Genomic DNA, 25,939 nt, shown 5'->3' on the forward strand with positions numbered 1-25,939 from the left:
TGACTCTCAGAGCAGTTCTGGAGATGTTGTTCGTGTGTTTATGTCCTCATTGAGACGGCAGACGCTGAAATCACTGCGAGCATCACAATCATAATTTCTATTAATTTCCCACTGATTTATCTGATGAGCATTAACTCATATTACACGATCATATCTCTGTATGAATGAATGGCAGAGACGCGCGTTTTCCTTTACCACACACACACACTGAAGCGTGCGTCTCTGCCATTCATTCATACAGAGATATGATCATGTAATATGAGTTAATGCTCATCAGATAAATCAGTGGGAAATGAATAGAAATTATGATTCTGTGTACAGAAATATCAAGTAAACGTGTAAAAATATAAAAACCCTGGCAAAGCTATTATTATCAGCGCATGTGATGTGAGCAGAGCATAGCGGGGAGCAGATCAGTGAAGGAGATTTTACCAGCGTTTCCCAGTACAGCTACAGCAAGTCACCGCACGGTAACGCTACTGCAATCAGGAACAAGTATACGACATAGAAATTTCTTGTCGGTGCGTTATTTGAGTGGGCTTAGCTTTTCCGGTGAGCATGAGCAGTAAATGAGAAGAATGCACAGTGACAGAGCAGGATATTAAACGGAGCGTCACACGGCGCAGTGATGAGAGTGAAACCTGAACACTGCTGTGCGGCGCGGCATATATTTTCGGCGGCCGAAAATTCAGTGCATCCCTAGTAAATAGACTAAAACGATTCTTCGAAGCACAGGAATTTGCCTCAATGATTTTTTGTATTCGAGTTACTCGAGGAATCGTTTCAGCCCTAATCCAGTGTACAGCAACATCCAAAAAACACACATGCAACACTTCAGCAACGCACTGACAACCACTTCATGAAAATCTAGCGTAGGATGTACAACACAGACAGCATTCAACCTCCAAATGACATTTTTTGGTTAAGGAATATCACACAATTTTTCTTCTACGTTTTATTTTGTTTGCCAATAAATGAAAGTAATTGTTTACATTTCATTTAAATACATTTTAAAAGATAAATTAAATTGTTATGCGTTCATATTTATGCACTTTTGATTATTAACATTTGATAAAACTATAAAAATACTAAATCTAGAAAAATTCTAGAAATTTTTCAAACAATTTCTGAAATAAATAAATTTCATTGATTAGACATTGATTAGATTAATTGTTAAAAATAATTTAAAAATGTATGAATTCCATTGATTCGGCATCCTTTTAGAATATAAAAATTTAAATAAACCATTAAGAACTGAATCTAGAAAAAAGAAACGAAAAATTGGAATTTGGGAAAAAAACAGAATAGAAACAGAATTTCAACAAAAATTAATTAAATAAAACATTACATATGGCATTATTATTTTAAAAAACACAATACATTAATATTCAATCAATTGATTAGACATCCTTTTTTTTTTTTAACATTTGATCAAACCATAAAAAAAAACTAGATCTAGAAAATATAGGAACACCAAATTTCTGAGGGGAAAAAAATATGGCAGTATTATTGATAAAATTGTAATACATTTTAGGGATGTCACTAACGATTATTTTGGCAATCGATGTAATCGGTCGATTATTCTGATGATTAATCGAGTAATCAGATAATTTTTTGTGATAGTAAATATAGACCTACACGAACAATAGACTTTAAAATGACTTTTAAATAATAGCAATGAGGCAAAAATAATTGGTTCAAATAAAATATAAAAAGCAAGTAATCATACGGTTTCACTGAACAAAACAGTTAAAATACATAATGTAATAATATAATTATAACTTATTTACATTATGTATTATATCAAATGCCTGTGTCAATGGCCTAACAATTGTTTTTACACTTTACAGCGTAATCTAACCCTTGTTTAGTACTGACTAAACAACATTTAATTGTCCATTTAATCGGTAATATTTGGCCACTTCTTTATGATAGAAATGCTACAGCCACAGTCACTGGTGGGATGTATGCAACCTCCAAATCACATTTACTACAAGTAGTGAATAAAAAAAAAAAAAACAATGCAATCAAGACGCTCTGTTAGTGAGCATTCAGTTAAAAGTCTATTAAGCGAACCCAGCAGGAGTGTGACGCAAAAAATCCCTTTGTGATTCACAATATAGGAAACAATAGCCGCCTGAATGCGTTTCTGAACACGCTGAGAGCGCCGGGTTTGGACACACTGACAGCTGGTTTTTACAGGGGCAAATGAAAGATGGTGTGCAAGAGAGGTCAAGCATTCAGTAGGAATATTTTCTGCTTATTAATTCAGCAATAACTGCCTCCTTTATGTCAGTAAGTGCTCCTGAGAGAAATCATTACTACATTCAGCAGTGTAAATATCCGCCGAGCGCTGTTCATAGGGGAAAACGGCTGACGATTTGTCTTTATGGTTGGACTGCATTTGTGAGTTTATTAACGGATTTGCTTCTGGGAAGTTTTGCTCAAATGATGTGGAGAAACAGTTGTGGTGGTACACAAAAATATGGATTACCTATATATATATATATATATATATATATATATATATATATATATATATATATATACACGCACTAAACATCTAAAATATTTAAAATATACAATACATAATATATACATTTATATTTATAATATATAAAATACATAAATAATGTACATATAATAAATGAATTAAAAAATGACAAATAATTAGAAAGATATATTTTTAACAAGTATTTTATTTTGAAGAAAGTATTTTTATTATTTTGTTTTTGCTATATGCAAGTGGAAAATGGCTGCAACGATTTTCAGACCTGGACTGGACGCTCGGCGTGTTTCATGCTGTTTGTTTTGTCAGATTATGGTTAACCATCCGGAAAATCACCATACCTGCAAAATTACTAATTCAGTTTTCTCTGCAAGAGTAAATGAGGTAAATAAACAAGAATCATTAATCAGCATGACACAAAACTAACAGCACATCACTGCGATCGCAATACAACCCTGAAACGAGCATCCACAGCGGTGAAAACACGCCACACCTCGTCCTCTTTTCACACCATCTGCTTTAAGAAATCACAGAAAAATAATAATAACAGCATCTTGAGTGAGTAAATGAGAACTATCTATGTTTGGCTGCATTTGTGCAGTGCATTAGAATCCCTCAGGATGGTTGCTATGGCAACTGCTCTCATTTTAAAAGTTTCTGAGGGGAAAAAAGTTACATATTTGAGGATCATTTATAGAAACGGGAGCTTGGAACGGTTCGGATCAATTTGGTACAACCTCGCAGAAACAGGCAATTAAGTTAGCATCGTTTGCCAAGCCAAGCTTCACTGTTACTGACTAACGCTCATACTGAGAGTTAGGTTTCAATGTGTAAAACTTCTGTATAAAGTTCATCAGGTATAATTAGTACCAGAATCATCAGATGACATCAGCACCAAAATGCTAATTAATTGTGATTTTAAATCTTTGTCACTGTGCTTCAAAGCACTAGGTTTTAGCTATTTGTCAGAAATATTTTAATTATTTAAAATATGATTAAAATTTAGGATGAGCACTTATTCTTTTATATGTTTTATTAAGTAAGGTCAGAAAAAGAATGTTATTTCATTTTACATAAATATATCTGTTGCACTGAATGACGATGGAACATTTTTTCTCCCATATTTTGACATTTAAATTTCACAAAAGGTATTTGAAACATTAAAACAGACACTTTACTTGATTTATTATGCTTTCTATGTATATAAAATCACTTTTGTAAATTTGATTTGATGTCTTGTCTTTGACCTGTTTACATGCATTAATAATATATGATCATTTTTAAATGTTATTATATGTAACAATCATATACAATACATTCTCTGCATCTTTAGCAAAACAACACATATACAAAATACAGTATGCTTATGTTATATATATATATATATATATATATATTTTTTTTTTTTTTTTTTTTAATCTTTATATGTAGTACACTTGCAAATGAGTCCCTTCATAAAATGTTCAAATAACACACAGATGATTTTCTGAAGAGCTTAATATAAGAATGCAGAGGTTTTGCAGGTCAAAATGTGATGAAAACCTATTGCATCATGAAACCCTGTGAGAAGGAAACACTAGTAACAATAAACCATCATGTTTAATTTCAGAGAGCACCTTCATGCAAAGCCATATGAGTTTCACTTTAATAAGCCTGTTTAAACTTCTCAAAGTGCCTATAGAAATTAGTTTCTGGTTAATTTAAGACTTCTGTAAGAGGGTCAAATTCTGCTAATCTAGTGAAGAGCTTCACGTCTCAGAGGTTAATCCATGACTTCATGTGTGCAGTGAATTGAGACGCTCTCATGTGCGTATGCTCGTATGTTCATGTCTTTGTGTGTTACGCCGCACATGAGTAGCTTTTAAGATTTCATTTCACATTAATCCACCTTATCTTTGGCAGCGCATGTCTGAATCCCTCGCTGAGGCCGCAGGCAGTATTTGAGAAGCTCGTTCTCAGCCTGCGGGGAAACTCGCTCATGACATTCTTCGCTCTCATTTAACAAGTTTGGTTTTACAATGTTCATGATTTTACTGTGCCAACGATAATGTATGACAAAAATCAGCTGACTGTAGCACTGAAGGAGATGTAGTTAAAAATATTAATTTTCTACTGAGAATAAAACATTCGTCTGCGGCCACCAAGCCATGGTATCCATGTTCAACTATTACATTTATTCACATTCATAACGACTTACATAAGAGAAACAAAAGCAATTCATGCTAATCTAGTAATACAGCTGGTGCTAAAAAATCAAATAAACCTGTAAAACCTGAAAATAATTCAAACTTATTTTCACTAAAATTTTAAATAAAAAAAGAAAAGTAATCAATCAAGTGTTGTGTAACCAAAACTAAGTTTAATTCATATAAATCATATCATTCCTTCTAAACTACTATTCAAAGGTTTGGGGTCAGTAAGATTTTTTAAGAAACTTACACTCATTAAATTAATAAAGTGTCAGTACATATATGTATAATGTTACAAAAGATTTATATTTCAAATAAATTCTGTTCTTTTGAACTCTCTATTCATCTGTGAATCCTGAAAAAAAAAAAATGCATCATGTTTTCCACAAAAATATTGTGTAGCACAACTGTTTTCAACATTGATAATAATCAGAAATGTTTGTTGAGCAGCAAATCAGCATATTAGAATGATTTCTGAAGATCATGTGACACTGAAGACTGCAGTAATGATGCTGAAAATTCAGCTTTGATCACAGAAATAAATTACAGTTTAACAGATATTCACATAGAAAACAGCTGTTTTAAATTGTAATAATATTTCACAATTTTTTCCAGGTGGTGGAGGAAGAGATCCCCCCCCCCATCACAATGTAAAGTGCTTTGAGTGCCTAGAAAAGTGCTATATATATATATATATATATATATATATATATATATATATATATGTAATGAATTCAATTCCTGTATTTTTGATCAAATAAATGCAGCCTTGATGAGCAGAAGAGACTTCTTTCAAAAACTGAAAAATAAAAATCTTACCCCAGAGTTTTGGGCCTTGCATATGCTGTAACTGCATCACAACCCATTATAAATGAAAGTTTCTTAAAGTGAAAAGTTTCTGAAAGTGTTTTACCCAATGTAAAATTCCACACGGTTATAAACACAGCATATACCATGGCAGGCCTACCACTACAAACCCACACCACACATGAGACCTATATAAAATGTTCTACACACTATTTCACACAGTTCTCATGTTTTCTAGTTTGTCGTGTGGTTGCATCTGTCTGGGTGTTTTAAACAAGACTGTGTGTTGTGACGAGAGTTTCTGCTACTCTTGGATCTTCTCTTGCTTTGTTCTTTCCCAGCAAATGGAAAGTGGGAGATGAAAAGAAGGAAAAATGTATCATTCTGTCCCAGAAGAGTGAGAGAGGGAGACGTAAAACAAGACACAGGCATGTTACTCAAGGACAGCCTCCATAACCTCTATATACATACACACGCAAGACTGAACGCCTCTCACACCAAAACTATCGGTTATCTGCTGAAGAGTCTATCTGAAATAAATTCCGTTTAGTTGCAGCCATCACTATATTGACAATATAACACAACACAACACAAGGGATAGTCCTGAATCTACATTTAACACCAGCTTAAAAGTAGCATTTAATCAAAACAATGTAAACTGCAAAACAACTAAAAATAATGTAAACAGCAAAAACAGTTCACTGTAAACATGATCATCCATGTCAATGAATTCACAGCACACTAAGTCTTCTTTGTGTTGTAGGATGTAAACGATGTGCAGGATAAGTGAGATACTAATGCTTTTCTTTGAGAGTCTTTCTCTGTTTAGCACCCAAATCAACTGGCAAATGATGCAAGACGTGCTGAAGATAAAAGACGCCTGTTTCTTTAATCTCACGCTGCCTTTTTCTGATAATCAGCGGATGAAATGGCACACGCAGCTCAGTTTCTGTTTTTGTCTGCATGCATGTCCATAATATATTTTCCAGCAATACGCGGCACCACAACAAAACACACAAGGCTGTATTTCATTAGCGTTGAGACCTGATGGTCTGAAGAGATTGTAATGAGATAAATAAGAATGAATAAACAGTTTTTTCTATTGCATTGTGCTTTGTTTTTGCATGCAAGTACAGGTATATTTATAAATATGTAAATAAATAAAATAAATATGTAAATAAATAAATATATTTAAAAATAAATATATAAATAAATATTGGATACATGTTAACCCTTTAAAATCCTGAGAAAATAGTAGAAAATTTTGTTGTTGTTGTTGTTTTTATACATTTATATAGAAATAAATGGTCCATAATTTCAATATGAATATTGTTTAGTACCAGGAAGTCACCTCAAAATAAGCAATTATTAAAAAAGAAACATTACTAAAATTAAACATAGTACATACATTTCATAAAAATATTTTTTTTTTATGATTATGGTCTCCAGTTTGTTTTGACCAAGAGTGTGACTCCTAAACGAACAATCCCAGAAGGTTAAATTATAGTTCTTTAAAGTTAATAATCACATTAGACTCATTTAATCATGTTCATGATTCCTTCCCCAAATTTAAAACCTCTTTAAAATGATAATGAAGATGTTTGTTTTACAATTTAAGATATTTAAGACTTTTTGAATACCTGCAGTGATTTGGTTCACTCGCACACAGGCACCTAAAAATCTTTTGCATCTATTTTTAGTCTGAAATGCGAGTGAAATGCTTGCACTGTCATGTTGATACTTAGGCTTGTGATGTGGCTGAATTATGTGTGATGCATGTGTGTGTACAGAAGATCTCGTAAGGCCACCGCATGTGAAGACGTGCCTACGCTCACTCGTCTCCATTATTGATGATAATCAGAGGAGCCGCTGGAGTCTGGAGCTCAGGGAGCGACAGGCACACGAGCCATGAAAGCGTCTGATTCAAAGCGCTGCAGGAACGAGGCGAGTGTCAGAATACATCAATCTCTCCCTTACTGTATCGGGCCCAGAGACGATTACATGCGCCGCGAGCTCATGCACATGTATGTTTGCGTGCGTGGGTATATGTTCATCACAGCAGGCACTTTTCAGGAAGCAGATTGTGAAAACGCTCCCATCATTTTCACTGCTTGCGTCAGTTCACAAAACACATTTACAGAGTTCACTGACACCAACATCCATCTGGAATAAATAATAAGCCTTTGTTTCTGTCTACATTTCCAGTAATAAATCCACACCATAGACTGCACTAAGGTTTCACGATAAATCAAAATAAAACCAAAATCTCAATAAGGGCTTACTGCAATTCTCAAATCAAAACTCTGCAATATAAGTTTATAGATTCTACAGTGAATATAACAATAGTAATATTTTCTGAGACTGAGATTATTTAACACATTTACTCACTGACTTTGGAGATGTAATGCAAAAATAAAAATAAATTTAAAACAATCAGTGGATTTCCTTGAGCATGAAAAATTAAATATAACAAAAAATGTTTTCATTTATTTATTTGTTTGTTTATTTTATTATTATTATTATTATTATTATTATTATATAATTATTATTTCATTCCATAATATACAATCTAAACACAATTTAGCACAATTGTGCATCCCTAGAAACAGAGCAAACGTAGATGTTTTTAAAATTGCAAATTAAAATCACAACAACAAATCTTTTTGATTTTTTTTACAGTGAAATATTAGTTTTTAAATAAAATTTCCATATTTTAGTAAGAGTATTATTATTATTGTTGTTATTATTATGCCATAGCCATATTGATACTTTATATATAATCACAACATTTTGGTCAAATTGTGCAGCCCTAAAAAAAAAAACCTAAGCAAGCCTTTTTTTTAACGCAATTGCAATATTTATCAGAAAAATCACAATTCGATTTTTCCCCCCAAAACATGCAGCCATAAATTGCACTATACAGTTTATATGTGTTTAAATACTAATATCCAAACATCCTTCTATTCTTTTTATTGGTTCCCAGACTCTTTACAAACATTTCACATGAGGAATAGTTCTCCCAAAGTCAGATATCAAAATATGCCTTTCTTTCTTGAAATGAAACACCAAAAGAAATGTGGGTGAATATACGACAATTAACTATTCCTTTAATGAAATGTTGAATAATTACACCATTTAACTGTAAACGTAGTATTCACCACAGTCTGATTCAGAAGCATCAAACATGATTTAGTGAGTTCTGGATGCAATCCTCTTACCTGCTGATGAAGAGGATGGCAAATAAAGAGCTGAAGAAGGTCATGGTGAGACGGTGAGAGCTTCAGTCCGCTGGAGTTTATCTGGAGGAGAACAGAAGCAGGTCATTGAAACGGGTCAAGATACGCTTTGGCAGCAGAACGACTGTAAAAGGGTCTTTTGAACTACTGAAGCTTTGGCTATTTGACCGTCAGTGTGCTTATAGCTGCTGGATGCGTAGAGGGCTCATACCATACATTTGATTCATATATCACTTTATTTTTTATATTATAAGGTCCACTTATATTGTCAAGATTTATTGTGGCTATAATGTCATTTTTATATATTACATTTAATATTAGAATTAAATAGGGATGGTCATTTTTAGTAGTTTTGTCAGACAACCACATATAACACTTAATTTCAACATTTACTCTCTTAATCTAGCCATATGCAAAGCATGCTGGGAACTAACAATGCTCTGCCCGGTTTCAGTTAATTAACTGCGAAAAAAATGATTCAGGTCATCCCAACACGAATGGGTTAAATAAACTTCTATTTTACATATTTAAGTAGATTCAACATAATAAAATTAGGTAGTGACAGATTGATCAGCAATTGTGTTACTTTTTCTTATTTTAATTAAATACATTGTGGAATCAGCAAAAATTATTATTTCAGTGTCGATCCAAAGCTGCTTCATTATTACAAAAAAACAAAACAAAACAACATATGACTATGATTGAGATTAATACTAAGACTCATTATTTAACACAATTACACACTCTAAAAAAAAAGTGGATTTCTTTAAACATTAAATATAATTCAACTAGAAAACAAACAGAAATGTAAATAAATAAATACAAACTTTTTAACAGTAGATTTTCTTGAAAGGTAAATATAATTCAATTGAAAAACAAATGTAAAATTAATTAATTAATTAATTAAATAAATAAACAAAGTAAATAAAATCTCAGTGGATTTCCAGAATTCAACTGAAAAAAGTAAAAATGTAAAATAATAATAATAAATGAAATTTCTACTTTATTTATTTTTTTTAAATTCAACTGAAAAACAAATAAAAACAATTAAAACAAAACCTTTAAAAAAATTCCTTGAACACTACATATAATTCAACTGAAAAAAGGCAAATAAATAATATATACATGCATACAAACATTTAAATAATGTAAAAATAAAATAAAATATATATATATATATATATATATATATATATATATATATAAATTAGATATAAATAAGATCAACTATGATGTAGAAGAACTTAACACTTAGGGAAGCATGAAAGTGCACCGCTGTAAAGGACGAAATGTGCTGGATTCATAACACAAAACAAAACTACAGCATCACTGTGAAACAGAATTCGACACAATGGTTTTCTCTCAATCACTGTATCTTGTATTCACAATCACTGAAAGCCAAAATCGTAACTGAAACAGTAACAGTGTATGAGATGCAATAATTCATCAGATCAAATGAGATCAGATCATCAACTTCAATGAGAGTTCAGACGCATGATTGTACAGCTTTTAGAAGATTTCCTACATATGGAACAATTGGCTGAAAACCAGTGAAACCAATTCAGAAACTTCTCATGTACCGTTTCCAAACTTTCTCTCCCAGCAGGCATCACAGATGGCATCAGTCGCCTGTGGCCTGTCTTCTTCAGATAAAATACTCAGTGTTTGAGGGAACTACTCGCTCTTGAGAGAAACAGACATATTATTTATGCTCCAGGCCAGTGAAATCTGCTCACCTTATAAACAGCAGCCTATCAATCCAGATACAAACACAAGTTATTCCCAATCAAGCCCAAGTCATTCCATCATAATGAAACACTCCCAGAAACACTAACCTTCAGATTAAGGTAATTAAAATAAATCGTATTTCTAGCTTTGCGAGACCGCTGCCTTGCACTAGATTCGTTTTCTCTTTTTTCGAATGCACCTCGCTGGGAGGATGAAAGCACTAGAAACGTCTTCAGAGATATCAAACATCCAGATGGTTCATCCAGAAGGGTTCGGCTCTTGCTGTTTGTCAACTAGGGAAGCAAAACGCTCCTTACGACATACTGAGCGAGCAGCAGAAATCTGCTAAATAAAGATATGCTATGATATGACCACAGAATACAGAACATATATGGCTGGGGATCCTTCGAGATCTCATAGGGCTGAGCGATAAAATTTTTCATATCAGCTGATATCCATAATTATCACTACCAATGTCAAATCTTTATTTCTTTCAAGTTTAAAGGCAGATTTTTGCTCCTTAGTGAAAAGTGTAGAAACCAGGTAAATATTTTGTCTCTTAATTAGGGATTCTCCGATTGATCGGCATCGGCCAATAATCACATTTTATGACTTGATCGTTACTCATACATTTGGCTGATCTCACGTACCGATCGCAATTTGATGACGTCAATGCGTGAGGACGTACATGTTGCGTGGGGACATAAATGATTTGGCGCCACAGTCATGTCATTGCCGGTGTGAAAATGTTTTGAGAAACAATGAAAAATTTTATTTTATGTTTTGCATGATGATTGAATGGATATTTCAAGTTTTTAACAGCAGATTCATTGATGTTAGCGCTGATCTGCGCATCACGGAACCGGAGCTGATCGCGGCTGCAGTCAGTGCTTGTGTTTATATCAGCCACGGCGCGGCACGTTTCTGAAGCGGCTCTCCGCGCTGATTGGCTAAACATAGTCTTTTGTGAGTTGTCACAGCGTGGAGGACGAAACAAAACCTCGGAGCCGTTAAGGGGTAACGGTAACATAATACGTTGATCGTGGGCTGCTTTTAACGGAACAGTTATTTATAAAACAAAAATATCTTCTTTGGCCATATTAGCCCACTCAATAGCATTAACACAGGCTTTACTCCTTTCAAACTTTATCTGGAATGTCACCGTTTCTGTCACTGCAACTTCCTGATCAGTCAAAAACACACAAATTAAGTCGTCTGCCTGATGAAAAATGTATTTTAAAAAATTTGTTAATATATGCATCATTTATGATTTATTTTATCCACCCGCAAATAATCAGAATGCATTTTTTTATTATCTGACCCGCAGATTATCTGTATCGCCCGTCGATAAACCGTGATCGAACTACTCCGTTCTGTTCTTTCAGTAGTTTACATGTTTTTTATTGGACAGTATTAAACCTTATGAGTTACATTAGACTTCTCCATGTTGGAGTTTAAATGTTTCTGTGTATGTGTCTAACATACATAACATGGATAATCAAAATGTTCTCATCTTGAGCAGAAAAGAAATATAACAGTTTCAAAGTTTAAATTTCAACCTAGCCATCTAACAACAATTATATATATATATATATATATATATATACATATATATATATATATATTTAAATGTTCTTAGCCTACAGATTAATAACGCTAAATGTAGAGTCATTGGTTAGATAGATAAATATAGATAGAAAGAAAAATAACTATTTATGCATAAACACCATTTTAAATGAATATTAAAATGTTCACTGTATAAGGAATAATTTTTGTGGTTATTTATATCGCATTATTACATATGTTATATGAAGCTTGGAGCATCAGAATCGGCATCGGTATCGGCCGATTACCATGACAAGAAATCGGTATCGGCTGCAAAAATCCTGATCGGAGCATCCCTACCCTAATGTTTTGTCTCTTAAAAATGATCATTTGACAGTGGATGCAAATGCAAATTCATCTTCATTAACAAAAACAGTAACCTCTGTAAAATGTATAACAACCTCATTTTTATAGGGTAAAATTGAAATCTTCTGACTGTGAGTTAGCATTAAATTAATGTTCTATAATATTTAGATCACTTGATAAAACCACGCACTGTACCTCACTACCATGGTAAAAAAGTAACTATATTGATTTTTTTTTTAATGAAAACTGTAGCCTAAAGTATTTAGTATAATAAAAATTTGTATAATAGAAATAGGGTAAACGTACCTATTAAGCTCACCAAAATCTACATTGAGACATTTTTAGTGCACAAGATATCAGTGCAAAAAGTTATGTTAAAATAAAATATTAATCTCTCACACAAAAATATTTAATTTTATTTTAAATGACAAACGCATTTCAATTAAGACACACATCATTAAATTCAAAAAGTCCAGCTGTGCTTAATGGGTACATTTTTGTACCCTTTAAGCACACCCCTGTGCCCATTAAGCTCACATCATGTTTTATTTAAAAATCTTGTTTATTTTAAGGACAATTTTTACAGAATAATTGTAAATATATATATTTTTTGAAGGTACAAAGTCAATCACAAAAAAAACAGAACACTAAAATCAAGCAACAAGGCATCAAGGCATTCAAGTCGATCAGTTAAATATTCATAATGAAGTGTCATCTAAGCACATTGCAACATCTAGACTAGTCCACATTCAGCTAAGTAACACATTCAAAAATCAGATAAAACAAACCAATAAAACATTTTCTTCATGGGGATGAACACAGAAACTTGCCTCATTATGAAACCTACACAATTTTTGCCCCGATTTTCCACAGATTTACAGTCTGGAGAAGTTGATGCTAGATGCCAAAGATCAGAGCCAGTCTGCAGATTTGAGTCGACAGAATTCATAGAAAATCCATTAACTTAACTTAAAGTGACAACCATCAGTTAATATTTAAAGTCTGTTTATGAAGTATTTACATAGAACGTTGAATGTGGAAGAGCTTAAAGAGAGCACACTGAGCTTAATTGGAGCAGCAACAATTTTTAATAAATTTCATGTAATATTTATTAAAATGACAGGATTTTGCTAAATAAATAGTCTTTGTCATGTATTAAGTTCATATATATTTGCGCATGACACTAATCTGACACTAATCTGCAGTGATTGGTCGATTTCATTTAAAGCAGAGAGCAGTGCTGCTTTGTGTACAGGCGTTACCGGGGAAACAAAAGCACACCTAGTGGCAACATGTGGGCCGGCAATATGCTAATGTTTCATGTTGACGTCAACATGAAACGGCTTAAGATTCGTTTTAAAAACGACTCGTTTCAATGATTCGGAGTCGACTCTTTCTTTTGAGAGACAATAACTCAGCACTTTCAGATTTAAAACTTTGTAGGATGTTTTCATTCACTTAGAGCTGTGTTACACAATGCATGAAAGCTCATTTACAAAAATCCATAATAGGGGCACTTTAATATGAACAACTATTATTAACAATATATGAAATTATACTTTTTCTTATTGATGTCACACTGAAGCTGTGTGATTTTCATAGTAGTGCCCCCTTTAAGCTCACCTTAAAATAATATGAAATCTTTAAAAATTACAGCAGTGCAAAACCACAAACCAGCAATAAACTGTCAATTTATAATATTATGGATGTAAGAGTACAAGCCAATAATGCCTGTGAAGTAATATGTTAGCGTAGCACACAATCTTATACAGCTAGTCAGCTAACTGTGTTCTGTAGCATCTGCGCTATGTTGCTAAAACTATCTTTTGGATCTAATCTAATTATTTCCCACATCCAAGTTCCAGGTTATAATATGCAATAGTCTGAACATTAATCTCTTAATTTTACAATAAGTACCCAAAATAAAGGCTTAAACATCTAAAAAAATGCACATTTAAAGGGCTCCTCTTTTGGTGAAAGTTTTTAGACAGCTTTCAAAATGGCCGCCAGACAGTGTGAACACATGGAGACTCATATCTCAGCGTGCAATGATCTGATTGACTTCAAATTACAGGAGGCATATAGTAACAAACATATAAATTGGTTAAGACATCAAGTAGAATAATAAATAATTTTTCTCTGATCTCAAAAATGGAAGTGTGCTTAACCCTTTTAAACCGGCTGTGTCGGCGCCGACACATCAGACCAAGCTGTATTCATGTTACCATAACTCTTCTACCGTTTGCACTATCAAAATAATTCTAATTGCTCCTGACAGCAGACAACATGCACTTTTCGGCAATATATGGCGTATTACGGTAATTTCTTGCGCTCCGTCAACAAATGACGGCAGATTTCCGGGAGAGCGGGAAGGGAGAATTTGAGTGGAGTTTTGGATTGCATAAAATAATAAACAAAATGAACAAAAACATGGTGAAGGAGGAGTAAACAGCACAAGAGTCAATTAGGATGATTTTTGATGAGACTTTGGGAGCAGGCTGAGTGAGACTTTTTCACATGTGGTGTGTGCGTCGCTATAATGAGTCCGCGCATGTAAATGAATGGGTGTATGCATGTGAATGCATGTGTAAATGTGTGCGTGTATGAACAAAAAAACCTCCTGAATGAAAACTGTGCAACCCAGTGTCCCAAAAATACTTGTATATATGTATTATAGTTGAATTTTGAAGTAAGAAGTGTCGGATTATTTCGAACATGATTTTTCTCTTTTTTTTCTAAATAAAAAACAGAAAAATTATTCCTGTTTTTTTTATTTTTGTCTATTTAAATTGTGTTTACAAATTCAACACACAAGATTAATGGTCAAAAACTGTACTTTTTTGAAAGCCATTTGGTTTCTGAAAAAAATGACACCTTGCACTTGAAAATAGCACATTCTGTTTTTTTTTTACAGTCAAATAAACAAAATATGTGAAAATGGTTTTAAAGGGTTAACGGGTACGTGAGCTTAATAGGTACGTTTACTCTACACAAAACTGCTATAGCTTATTAAAATAAGATACTGTAATTATATTCCATTTATCCTGTAATTCATATGTCTACATTAAAAACAATCACATTTTGCCAATACCATGGTTAGTGTTTCTGTTACTATGGTAAATCTGTGGTAAATGTTGGTGATTTGTGGATTGACAAAGCTTCTGGAACTGGAACTGAACATTTTTCTCCTGTTTTCTGTCAGTTTCATCAAACTAGTCTTAATCACCAAGACATAGTTAGTTAGCAAGTTGGCAAATGAGCGGTCTGAACATATTTACAGAGTGCATTTTTTATTTTGGTCACGTATGCGCACCACTTCTGTGCACCCCTGTATATGTCCAATCCATGTCATTAACCTCATGAATATCCAAAACATTAAAACAGGGTTTATGAATATAAATTGTTAAAATCTTAACACTCAGAATTAAGTAACCCAGAGTTAAATATGAACAATTTAACCTTTTTTTTTTCTTCATTTTAACCATTTTAAATGTGAAAAGGCCAAGTAATTCTATATCTCCTCTTAGTTACAAGCATGACGACCGCACAATATGAATCATAATCCATGACTTCAAAGAACTGTATTCCACATCCTCAAACACTCTCTCATATCAATATGTTTGTTCCAGATGAAATCAAAAAACACTCAGGAATCATTGAAGCATAACCTGATGAAGTGCATCATTATGGTATATATGCAAAACAAAATGATAAAGCAGAAATAGATAATACTGTACATAAGTTGGCATTTTTTGCATATCTTTTCTAATTATTTTATAAATGTTATTCAGAAGCTTTTAAAATACAGTGTGAATCCAAAAGGAAATAATTAGGTGCCTGGTATACTGACAGTCATTCCCGAGTAATGGAGTTTGGTTACAGGCACAAAAATGTGATCTTCAGATGATGATGCACTGAGCTGTTGCTATTTCCTGTTAAAATGGGCCATTCATTGGAACACTTCCTGTGTGGAGCATCTGCTTGTACATCTTGATGTGTTATCAGTCACACACATGATCTTTTCCAAATTCTGACTTGCCTACACTGATAACATTATAAAGCATCATATGAACACTCCTGATGCAAAGGCTGTTTAGTTAGACAGGCAGTCACTTTGTCTTCTAAGATCCTTTATTTTAGCCTAATTCAAAAGTAGCATCACATATATCTTTATGCAGAAAATACAATTGTGACAAGTTCCAAAAACCATTTATCCATAAGATACTGCATAAATTGCATTAAAATTATTTTCATTAAAATTACGTTTAAATATTTTTACACATTATTTTTACTTTTTATTGTAATTTTATTTCTTATGCATCTTATTATGATCATTTTCTGATCATTTTAATATTTTTGTCATGTAAATCACTTTGAATTACCATTGTGTATGAAATGTGCCTCAGTATATAAATAAGCTTGCCTTGCCTAAATGATCTATTTCATTCAATACCAAAAAGCATCAATTAAATTACAAACAATAAAAAAAATAATAATAATTACTACACAGAGCCGCTGTTAACTGACAAGCTTCGCAAATCCATGTTCATTATCAGTGTGGATTTGCGCAGCTTGTCAGTGAACATCGGCTCTGTGTAGTAAATGCTGCTCCATGTGAAATCACGCACGTGATGGAAATTACCGCTGATTACAGAACTGGCTTTACTGACAAGATGCACATTAAATATTGCATGCGATATATCATGCAGCCCTAAAATATATATATATATATATATATATATATATAATTTTTTTTTTTTTTTTTTTTTCAGTCTTTACTTAAAGATTTCAAGTTTAATTAGTTAAAATGTGCTACTGGCTAATTCTTTGTAAATATTTCTGAAATTTACTAGCTATTTCTGAGAGAAAATTTCACTGTAATAAAAATTATTTAAAGATTCACCCATACAGGAGTTAATAATCCATAGAATCCATAGAATTCCTCCAGCGAAAAAGTGTTCTGGTCTGAATCAGGAGAGAAATCTGCACAGATCAAGCAGCGTTTACAAGCAAAAACAGCTCTAAACAAATATGTGGCTGGATTTTGATGTGAGAGACAACAGCAGATGCACTTTTTCACTGGAGGAAGCGTTATTATGGATTATGGACTCGTATTTTAGTTAGTTAATGCTGGATTTGTTTCATCTTTTGTCTTCTCCAGATGTTAACTGATGGACTGGAGTGCTGTGGATTATTGTGATGTTTTTATCAGCTGTTTGGACTCTCATTCTGACGGCACCCATTCACTGCAGAGCATCCATTACTGAGACACTGATGCAATAAGATATTTCTCCAAATCTGATGAAGAAACAAGCTCATCCTAATCTTGGATGGCCTGAGTTCACTATTCCTTTAATCTATTATATGTGTGTAATGCATATTGTTAGCTCTGCTACATGTGAATGTCAAACTCTACTAAGCCAATTGTGAATTGATTCTACTTGCTACACATAACGAGCACTATTTGTGTGGCATGTAGAGTTGCTGCCTACGCAGAGCGTTTCAAATCAGTCACAACTGTAATTTCTTATGCAGACATAGAGCAAAAAGTGTTTGGGAACAGAGCTAGAGAGCCTCATTATCACACCCACATACACACAGACAGACACAGTGAGGCCGATCTGATGCACAGATGCAGCAGATACTGGCAGTGAAAGTCACCATATGTCTCTGTGGTCATCTAGCCAGAAGCTCCACATATAGATAGCGCAGAAATCCTGCCATATCTGCGTCCTCGGACACAATCACACACAGTAATCAGATCCAGGCTGATATGCGTCTGTCTGGCTCACCAGGAGTTTGCAGCGGATTGCAGCCAGTGCCTGAGGAAATTGGATTGGTGCAAGTGTGACTTTTGAGTTTGAGTCAACATGAAAAGGGCGAAAGGAGGGAAAAAGTGTGGCATCATGTGACACGGTTTGATCTAATGTCCTGTCGTCTTCTTTTCATCACTTTCTTGCCTTAAAGAGCAAGTGAATATGACTCACGCCATTACACTTCTACACTTAAGCACACACAGTCCAGAAAACCAAGCACATTTCTCCATGAGCTTTGACCGGCACCTGTCTAGCTCATGCGGCTGGGTGCAGAAATGGCAGAATAGATACTCGTCTGGTTTTCAAGCCCAAAACAGATGCTCGGTCTTCAAAATTTTAACGTGAGTAACTAAACCGTGCGCAACATGCAGAACAGAAGTAATGCATCCCAGTCCAATTAATGTGTGTGAGGTGAGAATAATTACAACTTTTTGTACCTTTATCATAAACCGTTGATATTTGTAAAAATTCATGGTTATTGATAAAGTTCATATTAATATTAACAAGCAAAACACAGACCAGAGTAGGTGTATTCCAATCAAAGTTATAGTTAACTAAAAAAAAAAAGAATAAATAAATAAAATAAATAAATAAAAACTTTAACTGAAATAAAATAAAATGTGTGGTGTTGTGTATGTGTGTACATACAGTCATGGCCAAAAATATCGGCACCCTTGGTAAATATGAACGAAGAAGGCTGTGAAAATTAATCTGCATTGTTTGTTATCAACATTTTTTATTTTTCATACATAACATCCAAAATAAAAAATAAAATAAAAAACAAAATAAAAAACACAACAACAACAACAGACACATACTCAATATCTCAAAGTCCAGTCAAAGGGAGGGAGAGAGGGAAGGACAAGAAAAACACAAAAGTCACTCCTTTATACAGTCACGTATATCAAAGAGAAAGCACTGCCAAGCATCAATGGTAGAAGGCTTGGCCCCATTGATTCGTGCTGTTGTACATTCACAAGTCACTATTTGCAGGAGGCTACGGATCCAATATGTTTTTCCACACATGTGCGGTGTAAACCAGTTTTGTATTATTGTCTTCTTCGCAGCTGTAAAACCAGCAAACAACATTCTCTTTTGCATTGAACTTATACAGAGACCAGAATCATCATTAAGAAGACACAAACTGGGATTAACAGACCAATCAATATGCAGTAAGGATGATAAGACCAGGTTTACATGTGTCCATAGACTGATTTTTTTTTTTTGTTATCAACATTTTTTTTTTTCATACATAACATCAAAAAAAAAAAAAAAGGCTGTGAAAATAAATCTGGATTGTTAATCCTTTTGATCTTTTATTTAAAACTAAAAACACAAAAATCTAATCTTTCATTGGATAATAAGAATTTAAAATGGGGGGAAATATCATTATGAAATAAATGTTTTTCTCTAATACACATTGGACACAATTATTAGCACCCCTAGAAATTCTTATGAGTAAAATATCGCTGAAGTATATTCCCATTCATATTCACAATTTTGAGCTCTCCAGGGTGATTATGAACATGAAATTATCCAGCCATGGCTTCCTGTTTCACAGAAATATAAATAGGAGGGAAAACAAAGCTCAAATTCCCTTAATCATCCATCACAATGAGAAAAAACAAAGAATATATTTCTGATGTGCAGCAAAAGATAATTGAGCTTCACAAATTAGTGAAGCGGCTTTAAGAAAAGAGCTAGAGCAGTGAAAATTCACATTTCCACCATCAGGGCAATAATTAAGAATTTCCAATCAACATAAAATGTTAGGAAACTGCCTGGAATATGTGTGTCTATATCGTCCTAATGCACGGTGAGAAGGAGAGTTTGAGCGGCTAAAGACTCTCCAAGGACCACAGCTGGAGAATTGCAGAAAATAGTTGAGTCTCGGGGTCAGAAAACCTTAAAAAAAATTGTCAAACAGCACCTACATCACCACATGTTGTTTGGGAGGGTTTCAAGAAAAATTCTCCTCACTCATCCAAAAACAAACTCCAGCATATTCAGTTATCAGACACGACTGGAACTTCAAATGGTCAGCTTCTATGGTCAGATGAAACTAAAAAATGAGCTTTTTAGCAGCAAACACTCAAGATGGGTTTGGTGAACACAGGGATAAAAAGTACCCCATGTGTACAATGAAATATACTGCTGTATTTTTGATGTTGTGGGCCTATATTTCTGCTGGAGGTCCTGAACATCTTGTTTAGACACACAGCATCATGGATTCTATCAAATACCAACAGATAAAAAATCAATAAGTGACTGACTCTGTTAGAAATCTTATAATGGGCCATGTTTGGATCTTCCAACCGTACAATAATCCAAAAACAAACCTCAAAATCAACACAAAAATTGGGTCACTGAGCACAAAACCAAGCTTCTGCTGGCCTTTCCAGTCCTCTGACCTGAACCCTGTAGAACATGAGTGAACTGAAGAGAAGAAGCACCAACATGGAGCTGTGAATCTAAAGGGTCTGGAGTGATTCTGGATGAAGGAATGGTCTCTGATCTCTTGTCAGGTGTCTCTAACCTCATCAGGCATTATAGGAGAACATTTAAAGCTGTTAAACTGGCAAATGGAGGTTTCAAAAAGTATTGAATAAAAGGGTACCGTTAACTGTGGCCAATGTTTATTAGAGAAAAACATTTATTTCATAATGATATTTCCCCCCATTTTAAATTCTTATTATCCAATGAAAGGTTAGATTTTTATAAATCAAAAGGATTAACAATGCAAATTAATTTTCACAGCCTTCTTTGATCATATTTGCCAAGGGTGTCGATAGTTTTGGCCATGACTGTACATATAAAATTTTAGTTAAAGTTTTTTAAATATTTATTATTATTATTTTACATAAATAGATTTTAATTTAAGCTAGTTGCCAAAGCAGTATTTCTCATTTTCATTTAGTTCAACCTGATAACTAACACTAAAACTGAAATGTATTTATTAATTAATAACAACTATAAAGACATATTTTAAAAAGCCAAGTAAAATAAAAAACACCGCAAAACTATTTTAAACAAAAAATATTTAAATAAAAACTAATTCAATATATTAATATGAGGAGAGAATAATTAATTATTTTTTATTGATCATACATGCTTATAAAGTAAAAAATGTAGACTATAAATCAACTTATATTAAGTACAGAAATATATAGACAAAAGAACATTAATTAAAAATAGAACTTAAAATAAAGATTTCCATTTATGCATTTGGCAGACATTTTTTATCCAAAGCAATTTACTTTCCATTTAAGGTGTACAAAACAAATACTATGTATTTTCTATACTTAGAAATGTACAGCACTTTTACAATTAAACATTAACTGCCTGGACTGGTATATCTGACATACATATCAAAAAATTGTATCCACTAAAAACAAACAATATCTGTTTCTGAATCAACAGCACCATGGCCAAAAGAGATAAACACTGACCAGCACTTATATTTTAACTAACACTTAAACCTCATTCATCTAGTCAGACATGAGTCTGGTCTAACACATCACTTTGGCTGATGGTTTCTGCACATCAAAAGAAAATTTTAATATTCATTAGGTCAATTCTTACCAAGGCAGTTACTCACTGGCTTCGGTCACCCGGCATTTTCTAAAATGACCCCAATGTGACTAATTTAAGTTTCTCTCCACTAGAGATCAGCTCTACTTATGACTCTAGGGTCACAAACACACTGCAAACCAAGAACGACAACCACATTTATCTATGGCAGGGGTGGGCAATTAATTTCCCAAGAGGCCACATGAGAAACTTGGGCGGTTGCAGAGGGCCGGACTTCTGCTCTTAACTCAGTTCTACCCAATATATTTTATATCTCTTTATATAAAACAGTATATGAAACACTACAATCATACAATAAAAATGGTGAGCACACAATTATATCACTATTTAATGAACTATTTGAAATCACTATACTCTTTTTTTTTTTTTTTTTTTGCAGTGTTTCAAAAACTACCATCACAACTTTGTACAAAAAATCAAATATTTCAAAGATTATGGACGTAACATTCGCAGTCAAAACCTGAAACATAAATTCTCATAGAATGTATTCATTACCAATATATTGAACCATCTCTTTATATTTTTCTAAACCCCTGAAAGTACAGTCCAGACATCAGTAAAGTATCAGTCTATAAACGTATTTTATTAGATGAGGAAAATACACATGCGTTACGGACATGACGAAAAAAAAAAAGACAGAGTTTTTGGGAGACAACGTATTTTGTAGACTTTCTGTGATTTACAATGCACAGCCCAGAGGCAACAATAGTTGCCGAATGGAAAGGGTTGACTATTCACAAAACGTAAAATATACATATTTCAATATATTAGTTTTTGTGTTTCAGAGGAAAAATCAATGTTACGGACGGACATTCTTCGCTACGGACGAGACAGTTCTGAAAGTGGAATTAATCAGACTATGGAAACGCATAGCTATAAAATGCTTTAAAAACTTTAACAGAGATGTCTAGTGGGTATTAGGGCTGGGCGGTATATCGAGTTTGTACGATATATCGATATATTCTTTATAAGCGATACGGTATGAGGCAATACCGTTTATATCGATATACAGTAGTTTGATACAAGCGCATCTGAAAAATATAGCAGATGACACAGACTTGTGAATTGAGATATTCATAATTCATAATTCTATCTGTCGTCCTAATCTTGGCCTATGTGACAGTATCTTAATCTTGGCCTATGTGACAGTAATTTCCATTAGTTTTAATTTACAGTGCAGTGCAAATGAAGCCATAAAACATTAATTTTATTTATCTTTTAATCAAATGAGAGTTAAACTCTATTTTTTGGCAAACAAATGGGTTTACCATTAAAATTAAAACATGGAAGAAATATCGTATTGTGTGATTATTCTTTTAAACAAAAGTTGTAATTGTTGTAGTAGTATTAGTAGATAAACCAAACTTTTATTTTGATGGGTTGCCATGAGGACCTCTTAAGGTGCAAAAGAAGCTTAATTTTCTTAAAGCTCTTAATTTTATCGGCACATCGGTTTTGAAAATGACCGATACCGATAATCATAAAAATGCTTAAGATCGGCGCCGATAGTCGGCTTGGCCGATAATCAGCCAGGCCAATAATCGGTCGACCCCTAGAATGTGTCGAGAAAAAAGGAGATATTTGAATTACTTATTACCGTATTGACCCGAATATAAGACGACCCCCCTTTTTCCAGATGTACCAAATCTTGTTTTTTTTCTCAGTAAAACACTTTTTTTTTTTTCTTAAATTATTTTCATATTGCATATTTTTCCTATTAAAATTTTTGTTTTGAAGGTATGGTAAATACTGGTAAAATGTACCAACATTCATATTTTAAAAAAATACACTTTTTGATATACCATAAAAATAAGAGGTAGCTCATCTGATTTATATAACATTTAGGCTATCCATCTCATAATAGCCTACAAAAATTATATTAACAGTAGAAGTGAAATCTTATTGTAGTCTTCTAATCTGGGTACTGTCTTCTATTTTAAAATCACTTACAGAGGAAGTTCGGTCCCATCAGTCACATGACAGTCACGACTCTGCAGCTAGGGCTGCACAATTATGACAAAAATCATAATTGTCGATTATTCCCTTGAGATTGTATCTGTGATTATTAATAACGATTGTTTTGAACAGATGTATGCCATTGTTTGAAGCTGCATGCCATATATATATATTTTTTTTTTTTGCATAAAATATATATTTTAAAATAGGCTGAAAACACTCTTCCTGAACTTTCAAATTACAGTAACATTTTACAGTACAATTTATATTATCAGGGCTCCAGACTAACATTCGAGAGCAGTGGCACCAGCACCTGATTTGGTAGCACTGAACATGTAATATTACAAGTTTTGTCTCTTACAAATGCACATTAGAACAGGAGCTTGAGTTCAGAGGAGCAGGAGCTTGAGTTGGGATGCAGATGAACATTTGACAGTACCATTGTGAAAACTGCAACAGCCTCATCTTTTATACATAACCAAAAGTGCAGCACCTCATTACCATGGTAAAAAAGTAGCCTAACTATATGGTTTCTATGGTGTTTCCATTGAATAACAGTAGCCTAAAGACATTCAGTCAATTACAAATCCACATCAACTGATAGAATAATTAACAAAATAATGTAAATATATTCCATTACTCCTTTAACATATTTAGTATATTACTATATAATAATACTCAATATGAATATCCTACTTTTCTGCCACTGTACCATTGTTACCATTAGTGGTACTACAGTAAAACTATGGTAAATGAGGGTGATTTGTGGATTGAAACGTCTTCTAACTGGATCGTTGTTGCACTGTTTCTGCTGCTTTCTGCATCACTGTTGATGAGAATAACAGCTCCGATTTATTTGGCTTTAAACTAGTTTAAATTAAAGAGACGTGATTTGTACTGGAGAACTCTTGCGTTGGATTTCTTACTGGATTTCACAGCGTTGTTTATTTAGCATGTGATCGCGACTGGTCGCTGTAATAAACGCATGCGCTCTAAGCTCACGCTGCGCTGTTTTCTTTTGAGGCGAGCGGATAAAAGGTCCGTGTGGTGCACAGTTCACGTTTGCCGTTTAACATATCTATCATGCGCAACAGAGTGACAACGACTATCAGTTAGACAAAATGTATTTTATCCAGTGTGTTTGAGTTTGTTAAACCCCGCTCTGCAAACACCTCTTAAGCACACAGAATAATGCAAGTGGGCATTTTTAATTATTTATTTTTGTAATCGCGGCTTTGAACGCTTATGTAATCGTGGCATCCATAATCGTAATCGCGATTAGAAATTCGATTAATTGTGCAGCCCTATCTGTCGCTATAAGCTTTTCTTTTTCTTTTGTTTTCACTCGCGATCTTTACAACACACATTACATTATGTATTTCATGGCACACTTATTTTACGCGTATTTGGCGCCACCTATTGTTGTGGGTGTATTATTGACATGTCAAAGTCTAGACCCTGAATATAAGACGACCGGGTTTTTCACATGTATTTCCAAGAAAAAAAGATTGTCTTATATTCGGGTCAATACGGTAATAAACTAGTGTTTATGAGTCCTTGTCGGCTGCAAAGATGAAATGCACAATAATAAATAATGTCCATACTGGACGCGCCTTTAGAAAGAAATGCAACCTACATACAGATTGCAATAATCAGGGAATATTTGTTTTTGAATTGGTTTGTTTAAAAGTTTTTAAAACGTTCTATAGATATATTTCACATGTCTGTGAGGCAGCCATACGCTTCGGGGAGTTTCGGGGGGTTTTTTGTAACACGCTCCAAATTCAGAGATGGCAGAAAGCGCGTCCTGTTTGTTTTCATTATTTTACAAAGTAATGTTTTGTTGTTATTATGAGTTTACAGAAATATAATCAGTTCTGAACTCATTTTAAATTGTTTCATTGTCACAAATGCAACTCATTGCGCGGGCGCCTCCTTGCATACAGGTGCTTCCATACGCCGCACAAACAGGTTTATTAAAATAAATCTTCACCAGTCTACATCCGAGACAGACGCAGTTATAACCTATAAATCGAAGGCTATTTGACGTTTTAAAATGATCTAACGGACCTGCTCCAATTCATTGATCATTATTGTTTATTGTTGATCATTCATTGTAATTGTCAAAATTAAACGAATGTCACTCTTATAAAAAACCTGTTTTAATGACTAATTTATGGATTAAATAATTAAGAT

At 33.5% G+C, this 25,939-nt stretch overlaps 1 protein-coding gene across 1 annotated transcript in view; it reads right to left on the reverse strand.

Annotated features, from left to right (window-relative positions):
* LOC131552825 (gamma-aminobutyric acid receptor subunit pi) overlaps window positions 1-25,939 on the reverse strand; it is a 64,252-nt gene that overhangs the window by 32,038 nt on the left and 6,275 nt on the right. The window contains exon 2 of the mRNA XM_058796968.1: window positions 8,724-8,804. Within this exon, the coding sequence (XP_058652951.1) occupies window positions 8,724-8,767 (44 nt within the window). The 5' untranslated portion in view covers window positions 8,768-8,804. The remainder of the gene's footprint in view (window positions 1-8,723; window positions 8,805-25,939) is intronic.

Source organism: Onychostoma macrolepis, chromosome 13 (assembly GCF_012432095.1).
Source record: "Onychostoma macrolepis isolate SWU-2019 chromosome 13, ASM1243209v1, whole genome shotgun sequence".
Lineage (NCBI taxonomy): Eukaryota > Metazoa > Chordata > Actinopteri > Cypriniformes > Cyprinidae > Onychostoma > Onychostoma macrolepis.